Consider the following 10405-nt stretch of genomic DNA (forward strand, 5'->3'; position numbering starts at 1 on the left):
TATAAAGGGTTTTTTAACACAGTTTCTATGTGTGAAGAGTGAGGATTTGACCGTTTTATTTACAGGAACACACTAAGTTTATTTAAAAATATAGACATAGGTATTAAGTAATTCTTATTTTCTCTAAAGCTAATTGCTGTACAATATACAGCTCAAAGTGTCCACAGAACCAAGGGTATCCCATGACACTTTGATTATACAAGTTTTTTTGCTTAATCCAATTAGGAATAATCTTGTTTTGATGAAATGCTTTTGCCCAGTGATTGTTTTTTGGTTTGATATTTGATTTTGTGGGGTTTTTTTGGGGTCTTTATGTATAGAGTAGTCAAATTATATTACTATGTAATTCCCAGTAGTTCCTTAAAGAAGTTACATTCCTTGAGCTTCCAGTTCAGCTGCTGTTATATCTGGTTCTTCATCACTGTAAATGCTTTCTGCCTGAAGACACAGAACATTACAAGTGATCCACACTATTGTTTTTAAACAATCTTCTACACTTTGCATAGAAAAAACCCTCAGTAACACCAAGATGGCACAGCCATCATTCCCTCCTTGAAGTGATTTTCTCCCTGCTCTTAAAGGGCTGCCAAATTTAGAAATGTGTACACAGTAGCCACATTTTCACAGCTGCCATCATGCATTGCTCCATTTCAACAGTAAAAACAGTAGCCACTTCACCACTAGCCCTATTATGAACATTTTATTTGGAATTATTTTGACCTCAGTCTAAACACACAAAACAAGAGCAGGTACTAAAAAAAGCATGTGACACACATTTAAGCCTGTTAAGAGTTTTTTAACTCAATTTATTCCCAAATTACTTTATGCCACATTTCTAAGCTAGCTGATCGATTTCCTGTAACGTAAAGTAATATGCACTAACAGGAGATTTAAAAGGCATCCTGCTTTACAGCCAACATATAGTGGGGGGCAAGAGTAAGTCTTGACTAATACTGGATATAAGTTTGCACTGCTTTGTTAAGAATAAATCTTAATGTTAATTAGTACCAACCTAGAACTTGGAATCAAGAATTAACTAGCAGTTGCTTTTATTCAAGTGGTTTTTATCTTGGTTTTCTTTTTAAAGTCTTGAACTTTTTGATTAGATCAAGAAGTATGTGGCACACACAACTTTCAGTCCTTGAAGGCACAAGCTAGTCCTAAGAAGAACAAGCCTTTTCAGTTTCATTTATACAACAAGCTTCAGAGTAACTCAAGAGCTGTTGTGACACTCACCATCTGCCATATCTGCATTATGTTGTCCTCTGATACAGAACAGATTACCCAAGGCTCATTAGGATTCCAGCTGAAGTCTGAAATTTTGGCAGTGTGTCCTCCATGAATAAACTGTTAAAGAAAGCCCACAAGCTTCAGTAAGCCATTTCAACTCTAGATAAATCTGTTTAAACCCAGGATTAAGTTAAATTCATCATGCTAACAACTACCCAAAGAAAAACCTGCTACTAGAGATTCACAACAGACATAAGGAAGGTGTGTGTTCAAGTGCTTCCATTTGCTACTTATGCACAAATGCAGTTGCTGGGACAGCATTTGAGATGACAGTTCCTATTATTACAGCAACAACTGACATCCTCAAAATGGTCTCTCTTCACACAGGGCTGGGCTGTGAAATCCAGCCGTGTTTCATTCTGATTGTCTCCAAGAGTACTTACAGAGTCACACAAGAAATGGGGAAACCTTCAGCAATGAAGAGAGGAAGCCTACAGCAAATTAAAGCAATACACTGGAAACCAGGGAGGTGAAAAGATTTATGAACAGCTGCAGTTTTAGCAGCACAGTGACAAAACATCTCCCTGCCACACAGCATGTCAGCAGACTGAAATCTGAACAAAAGGGTACCAGCAGCTCAGGAGGTCCATCTTCTGCATCCTCTGCAGACTGCTCTTCTCCAATTTTACTGCAAGAAAATAGTTTATACTTTTCATTAAAATGACAGTTGCATTCTCTGTCAGCTTAACTGAACAGTTCCTGGCCTTTGTTACCCACATTTGCAATTCATGTTTCTCACTGTGAAATACAAGCACTAGGTATAAAACATCAATTGTCTGGCACTGCCATTACTGAAATGGAATCTTAACTTGTGAAGTACATGGAGGCAAAAATCACTTACTGATGTGATGCCTAGATTTTTAGCTTTTTTCATATTTGTAGCTTTGTAGATTTTTAACATATAGTTGTATGATTTCTAGTATTTTTCCTGCCCTCACATTTTAGAATAATTGGCCAAACCTTTCTAACACATTCCTGAAATTCTCTTTAGTCTCATTCTTAAGAACAAAATTTCTGACAAGGACATCTTATTTTTCACCAGAAGCTGAGAGACATAACAAGAAATAGGGAAAGAAACCCCTGGACCAACTCCAAAGGGGCAGACGCAAGGATGTTTTACTGGGCCAATTGATCTCCTATTGGATGTACCTGCTAGATAAACTAATTTATCAACCTTTTAAAAACTGCGGAAGTCCTTTGTCACACATACACATATAGCCATATTCATGCACCTGAAAGCTTTCATTAGAGCTTTTTATCCTACCACTTTAACACTGTTGCAAATTTTTTCTTTTGTATCTAGGCAACAAGTGGACAACAGAAAACAATGCTATTAGCAAGAAATCCTGATGGAGAAGTAACTTTAGATGTACTGTGCTGTTTTTATTAATAATACCCAAAAGACCAGGCCTGAGGTAAGGAAGGAAAGCTAGAGAACAGCACAAATCAAACCTGCCAAATAATGCAGGCCTGCAGCCTCTTTTTAACTATCTGTTCACATACACTAACAGAAAGGAATTGTTCCTCACCTTAGATCCCATATGTTAAGGCGCCGATCGCTACCACTTGAAGCAAGAATGGTTTCATTTTGAGGAGACCAGTAAACCTATTGAAAGGAAACAACTTCAGTGGAGCAGTTACTGATTTCTAAAGCATATCCTGAATAATCAGCACCCTGGCCATTAATTTTTTAACAATACTCTGTAAATCAGTTTCTTCCAGCACAGAGGACATCCAGTAGCTCAAACTACTGCTTAAGGTATCTCATACTGAACAGACAATATTTCACTATTACAAATTAATCATATTTCATGAAATTTGTCTAAAAATCACTGTTACTTGCACCTAATTAAATAGGCAAAGCTCACAAAATTAGGTTTGAATCCAAATCCTCTCTACAGCACATTATTTTAGAGAAACCTACTTAAAGTACTTGTGACACCCATTATCTTTTTAGCAGTAAGTTGTTGACTACTTACTTCAAAGTCAAGTGGGGAAAGGCAGAAATAAACTGCAAAGTGCAGTTTGTAATTGTCAAACTCAACATAGTGAATTTTGGTTCAACAGATTTATTTGCATTGCAAGAAGATAAATCTACATGCTCTTGTCCAAGTCAGTACCCTTGGGTTTTTTCTACAGGTTGTAAGTAGTTTACCCACCTGAAAAATCTCATCCTTATGAGACTCAAAAGAATGGAGTTTCAGCTTTAAGTTTCGAAGATCCCACAGAGCCACCGTCTGGGAGATGCAAGCAACAAGAATTTGGTTTTACTATAAAGGTTTTCATCTGCACTACACAGGAATGTAAAGTATACACATGTGAAAACCTTGTCAGCAGAGCCAGTTGCCAGAATGAACTCGCTGTAAGGATTGAAGGACAGACAGTTGACCTCAGCTGTGTGAGCATCCACTGAGTGACTCGGCTTGGACGTGGTATTAGATCTTGTGTCCCAGCTGTGGCAGTGGAGGGTTTGGGGAAGGGTTGGGGGCAGGGAGGAAAGAGGGAAAGCAAACAAACTTAAGTTTTTATAGGAAGCTCTTTTTCACTACAGCTTTTATTATTAAACTCAACTCTGAAGTGACAGCTTTCATTCCAAAACCTTCAGTATTTTGTGTCTGCTGTACATAAACAGCTTGCATATTAGTTACATCTTCTTTTCAAGTGTTCAAATGATGTGAACACATTAAATGGCACGTAGATTTCAGTGAAACTGCACCATTACTGTAGCTGATTGTCATGAAGAGCTACATGAAATCACTCCAAAATTCAGAACTTTTTTTAATCCAACTGCTGTAGATTACGTCCAGTGGCAGTGATACTGTTTTGGTTTTACCTTTTTTAGTTTTATATATTCTTTTATATATTTTTTACACATACATTTGTAGCTTATTGTATTAGTGGTTAGTTTTCCATGCCCTTTCCCTAGGCAGAAAGACAAAACATATTCCAAGGGCCCCTATCCTATCTTGGTTCTCCCTGGCTACCAAGGTTGAAAACAGCTCATGGAGACATTTTCATAAACAAAGTACAGCCAGTACCAAGGGAGGTGCTCCAGAGAAAAGGTTTGACCTGGAGGGTAATTGCATCAGCACTTGTCCTCCTAATTAGTGCTTTTTTAGTAAATTAGCATAATTGACAAACTTATAAAACTGTATGCACCCCCACGGCGGGTGGGCTTTTGTGGACATTCTTCCATAATTGCCCTGGATGCCTCCTATAATGATCCACTTTTATATTACCTCCCATACTAAGATTATCTCAAAAGTGTGTTTTGTTTCATTTCTAGGTTGAAAAAAGGCATCATCAGGACACAGCAGGCCCTACCCAAAAATCTCTAACTTACATCATAAGCTTCTGATCATCTGCCACAGATCCAAACAGAGATTCATGGAGCAGGTGCCATGCCACATCTTCCACTACTGCAGAGTGCCCGGTAAAGATGGCTTTTGCATCCACAGTTTTGCCCTCTTTGGGTCCAGCATTTACATCCCATAAACACACCGTCTGTAAATAAGCCACATTCTATTGAAATGCAGACTCTGAGTGTAGCATCTTTGAAATAAATAATCAATCACACTCTACATATAAAGAGACAACACGCTTGAAGCAGCTCTTTGCTTTTGAAAAAGAACACTTACTATGCCATAAATGAGAGCTAAGTTATCAATCAGTCTTCTGCAAGTTCAAGTCTCAAGGATTATTTAGAAGGTCACAAAAGCAATTTACACTTTTGAAGTTCACAAATAAATTTACAAGCTATTAGTTATTGATCTTTGAGAGTCTTACTAATTTATGGTCTTGACCCAATCCAGTTTAAAGGTTTTTTTCCAAGAGACAACTATAAAAACATTCTGCTTACATCAAGAACCTTAAAAAGAACTTGTGGTTGATGACAGCCTAAAGCCAACTGACAGCCTTTAGAAATGTAATTATAATATGTGAGAGCTTCACACCCGGACAGATTTTCTTAAATTTTCTACTACCGCATAAATTAGGAGTTGGGCTTTTTTTACAGGGGTAAAGATGTGGTTTTTACATGATCATCTGATGCACTGAGAAGATGCCCACTCAAATTTGAGTTCCATGATAAGCCATAGCCTTCCTTCTGGTGTCCTCTTAATCTAAGGTCAGGATTACACTCTCCACTTGGGTCTGAAAGACAGAAAATTCCTTTCATTTAGCATGCCCTTGCACATCAATCCACAGAAGCATCATTATCACCAAAGAACTTTGTTTCTGTTGAAATAATTATATTTCATACATGAACCTCTCCAGAGAGTGCTGCTTCTACCAAGATTCATTGATGAAAGTGAGCACAACCAGGAAGTTAGAAGTCACTGAAGATATGGGCTTTCTCCTTTGGGTCCCAGAGCCCAGCAACTCTCTCCCAATCACAGTTAAACACGAGTTTACCCCTCTTTGACAAAAGGCACTTTGCTTAGCTCCAAGGAGCCTTACCCACCTGGTTTTGAAGGATGTTTAGTGTAGTCAAACACCAGCACATCAGCAGAGGGTGTTTTTGTTGCAATGATGCAGGGATTCTGTGGCATGAAACGGGCACGGTTCACTTCACCCTCATGGTTAATTTTAATCTCCATCTCAATTTTGCCAGTCACAGATCCAAAGCCACCAAATTCTACAGTTTTCAGAAAAATGTCAGTTTATCCCATCCATTATTTTAGACTACTGAAACAGCATTCCACAGCATCTTCCCTACTCTAAGAAACAGTGGTAGCACCTTATTAAACACAAGCAAAGACTAGGAAAGACTCACACCATGTAACACAATAGCTTTAACACTTCTGATATTTAGAATCCTCTTTCAGAGCTTTAGTTTTTACTTGAGGTAGATGTGTACCAGTTTTTACCACAACTGAGAGCTGGTAGAAATTCTAGTAGGGATTGCATATGAATGTTAACTAAGCTCTTCTGAAACAAAAAGTTTCTGATTTTTAGTTGTTTAGAATTAGTGTGGACTGGCGAGTATTTGTCCACTGTTGTATTTCACAGAAACTTAGAAAAATTGAAAGCAGTAATGATACTGCTCAAACAGAACCTAAGAATGCTGCATACCCACCTCCTTTCTCACTGTCAGACTTCAAAGCACCAAACTGATCATTGTTGGGAATCTGGACTCTGGCAACAACCAGGTGGTTCTGCTCATCAGATGTGTGTGTTCCCAAAATCAGCCAGTGCAGAGCATAATCCTTTCCTTCTGGCCTGTTTAGAATAATAAATGTTGGAATAAAATTATGTGCTCAGTTCCAGAAGTTCTGTAACTTGCATCAATAACCCTAAAGATGCAAACCTCTTCAGGGAGCTAGAAAAGAGACACCCCCCAAGAGATTCTCCCCTCTGCTGCAAAGACCTGTAATAAAACAAACTGCACTCTGCCATCAGCAAACCAAAGACACAACCAGCAAGGCTCGAGTGACAATACAAGGCAGTAACATTGCCACTGTGACTTGAAAGGCACAGTTAAGAGTCTGCACAGCAGTTAAAGGAGACACCAATACCTACTTTGGTCTAATTTTCCCTGGAGTCTCAGAGTATTGATTTAGGAAACAATCAATACTCCTTTACATAAAGCATAAATCCTGAAGAGACAAGTGACAACCTACTTTAGTTACTTCTATTAGGAGCTTTAACCAGTTATCTGAACTAGAACCAAATTTCTCTTCTGGTGGTTGAATGCAACATTTAGTTAAAAGTGAACAGCTGGATGGATGGTGCCATTTATCTCTGAAAGGACGAATCTGAGCAGTAAAAACCAAGCAACCTCTGCATTCTTGAATGCAACAAACTAATTATGTTTCCCAAATCCAAGCAATCCAGAATAATTTCGGTAATCATAAACTACCACAGGTATTACTACACCACTTCTAAACATAGAGGGCGGGGAAAAATACAAAACCAAACAAGAAACACAATGCACATGCACTTACTTGCATCAGGAACAGGTGTCCCATCATGTCAGATGCCATACAAAGAGGCAGTCCTTGTCTTAAATTGCTTACATATTTTGACACTGGATAATTGGAAATACCAGGTTTAAAACTGAATATTAAGCCAATCTGGAAAATACGAGGCAAGCAGAAGTGTTCCTCATAAGGGCTCCACACCCTCAAATCCCCGCTGCATTTTCTCCATGCCATGACTATTTAGCTCACATCTCCCAACATCATCCCCAAACACTTTGGTACACCAAATGAAGTGATCACCTAACCAACATGTAAAACATCCCATATGTGAAGTGGAACTTTACAGAACAAAGAGACCATCTTCTGATAACTGCATTAAGCTTACACACAAGGTATTTTAAAATCAACCTAAATCCACGTTACACCAGTCCTTGTCCACTACCTCAGTGGAGCCCCGAGTTGTTACTGCAACAATTTAAGTTCTGTAGCAGTTGGCACATGAACAGATTCTATCCCCATCTTCATGCTTCTTTAAGAAATGAAACTGAGACCACAATTTTTTCAGGGGGAAAAGAATGTGGAAGAATGTTGAATTCACATGTTCAAATTTCCCAATGAACCAAGGACAAAACCAGGATGCAGAGAACAAGTTTTAGCATAGTCTCTTAAGTAAGTCCAGACTTAAAAGATATCAAGCTTATACTACACGATTAATACTATAGCTTGGACAGAACAGTATATAATAGTGCACATGTGGAAAATCAGTCTTTAAGAATGAGCCGATTTAATAGCTAGATTTCTCGATCATAATTAACACTAGATGAACACAAGATCTCTTATTTAGAAATAAATTGAGAAAGATTTCTGTGTTCACATCACACAACACCTTCTGCTAGGCTAATCTAGACTTCGGCGAAGTATCAACTTGTGACCTTTTTCCTGTAAGCAAAACAAAGCGCTACAAGATGACAAAGAGAACTATAACCCAAATTGCTCTCGTCTTGCATGGTTTTTATCCTCAAGGTACTCAGCACACACGGTTAACGGGAAAGGAGCCGAGCGCCTCCCCGGCACCTTCCCGTCTCTCACCTGCTGACATCAGGCAGCCACTGCACCGTGAGGCTGGGCCACTCCAGGGCGTGGGTCATCACCAGGTCGTACAAGAAGGGCGTGTTTTTCTTCCAGATCTTGTACTCCTCGCTGATGACACGCTCCTCCACCGTGTCCTCCAGCACTGCAGGAAGGGAAGGGATGAACTGAGGGTGGAGGGGGCCGGAGCCCCGGCCGGGGCCCTACCGGGGCGGGGACGGGACAGGAGTGCAGGTCCCGCAGGGCCATCAGGGGCGGCCGGCGGGACACAAAGTGCAGCCGGCCATCCCCGCTGCCACCTCCCGCGGAAGCTCCTCGAGGAGGAATCGCGGAGCACCCCAGTTCCGCTCCGCCATCCCCGGCTCACGCACCCTCACACCTCACCCCGGCCGGGGACAGGGGAGGGAGGGGGCTCCTACCGTCCGTGCTCGCCATGTCGGGCGGGAGGCGGCGCCGGGAGGGAGCGCAGGGGGCAGGAAGAAACGGAGGAGACGGGAAGGGGGGAAGGCAGGGAGGGAGCGCGGGCAGGAGCCCCCGGAAAGGCGTAAAGGAGGGAGAAACCGGGAGGGCGCCGCGGGGAGGGCCCCGGCCCCCAAAAGGCTGCCGAGCGAGGCGGGGCCGGGGGAGGCGGGGCGGGGGAAGGCGAGGCGGGGCCGGGGGAAGGTGGGGCGGGGAAGGCGAGGCGGGGCCGGGGAAGGTGAGGCGGGGCCGAAGGAAGCGAGGCGGGGCGGGGGAAGGCGAGGCGGGGCCGGGGAAGGCGAGGCGGGGCCGGGGGACGGCGAGGCGGGGGAAGGAGAGGCGGGGCCGGGGAAGGCGAGGCGGGGCCGGGGAGGGCGAGGAGGGGCCGAGGGAAGCGAGGCGGGGCCGGGGGAAGGCGAGGCGGGGCGGGGGAAGGCGAGGCGGGGCGGGGGAAGGCGAGGCGGGGCCGGGGAAAGGTGGGGCGGGGCCGGGGGAAGATGGGGCGGGGCCGGGGAAAGCGAGGCGGGGCCGGGGAAAGGTGGGGCGGGGCCGGGGGAAGATGGGGCGGGGCCGGGGAAAGCGAGGCGGGGCCGGGGAAGGCGAGGCGGGGCCGAAGGAAGCGAGGCGGGGCCGGGGGAAGGTGGAGCGGGGGAAGGCGAGGCGGGGCCGGGGGAAGGCGAGGCGGGGCCGGGGGAAGGCGAGGCGGGGCCGGGGGAAGGCGAGGCGGGGCCGGGGGAAGGCGAGGCGGGGCCGGGGGAAGGCGAGGCGGGGCCGGGGGAAGGCGAGGCGGGGCCGGGGGAAGGCGAGGCGGGGCCCGGGACGGGGAAGGCGAAGGCGGCCGCGCTGCGCTGTGGCCGCGAGGTGGGGCTGCAGGTAAAACAGCGCGCCCCAGGACACCTCTATTAAGTATGTTTTACCTAATGAGCCCTAAATCACATTAAAAACGTGGATATTGATCCCCCTTTGCAACTAGAAATGATAGAATTATTGAATGGTAGACTGGCTTGGGTTGGAAGGGACCTTAAAGATCAGCTCATTCCAACTACCCTGTTGGGCAGGGATACCCTCCGCTGGACCAGGTAAGTAAATCTGTAAGTAAGAATGGTTACAGTGGCCACAGCTGAATAGTTCGTTCTTTCAGCAATGGTTCTGAATATTGCTCCATTTTCTAGAAGAAATGTATGTTTGAACTATTTTTAGTTGCAGTTTTGGCATGGAAGGCACTGAACTGCATTGCTGAACTGGCAGACACACAGGATCAGTCGGTGTTACCAGAGTTTTAAATTCTGTCACTCTCTAATGGGGTCAGTGGTGGTGTCTCATACCCTGGCAAGTGGCATGGCTTTGTTTAAGTGGCTACGTACAGATCAAACATATGGCCCTGTCATCATCCAGATCAAACATACAGCCTTACCACCCTGCCTGCCCAGCCTTGCTGATCTCTCCTTTCAGCTATCAGTAAAAGATTGTGTAAGGCCAGTTGGATGGAGCTCTGAGCAACCTGATCAAGTGGAAGGTGTCTGTGCCCTGGTCGGGGGCATTGTAACTATATGATCTTTAAGGTCCCTTCCAACTCAAACTATTCTATGATTCTATGATTTAATTTCTATGATTCTATGATTTAATTTTACTGCTTTTAATTCAGC

General features: G+C 43.8%; 1 protein-coding gene across 1 annotated transcript; it reads right to left on the bottom strand.

Moving 5' to 3' along the window:
* Positions 1–263: 263 nt before the first annotated feature.
* RBBP7 (RB binding protein 7, chromatin remodeling factor) lies at positions 264–8885 on the bottom strand. The gene is made up of 12 exons (XM_030281435.4): positions 8720–8885; positions 8301–8445; positions 6368–6510; positions 5753–5926; positions 5327–5442; positions 4634–4794; positions 3617–3743; positions 3450–3527; positions 2820–2896; positions 1861–1918; positions 1237–1347; positions 264–438 (listed from the first exon to the last, which is right to left on the bottom strand). Exons 1-12 carry the CDS (start codon positions 8733–8735, stop codon positions 370–372), a joined length of 1275 nt encoding a protein of 424 aa, XP_030137295.4. The 5' UTR covers positions 8736–8885; the 3' UTR covers positions 264–369.
* Positions 8886–10405: the final 1520 nt, after the last annotated feature.

The sequence above is a fragment of the Taeniopygia guttata genome, chromosome 1, assembly GCF_048771995.1.
Source record: "Taeniopygia guttata chromosome 1, bTaeGut7.mat, whole genome shotgun sequence".
NCBI classification, from domain to species: Eukaryota; Metazoa; Chordata; class Aves; order Passeriformes; family Estrildidae; genus Taeniopygia; species Taeniopygia guttata.

Coding starts and splice junctions, on each gene's coding strand:
- RBBP7 (XM_030281435.4), bottom strand. Junction 6,511..8,300: donor TGGCTGCCTGATGTCAGCAG/GTGAGAGACGGG, acceptor TATTCTAAACAG/GCCAGAAGGAAAGGATTATG. Junction 1,348..1,860: donor ATGGACCTCCTGAGCTGCTG/GTACCCTTTTGT, acceptor TTTCTTTAACAG/TTTATTCATGGAGGACACAC.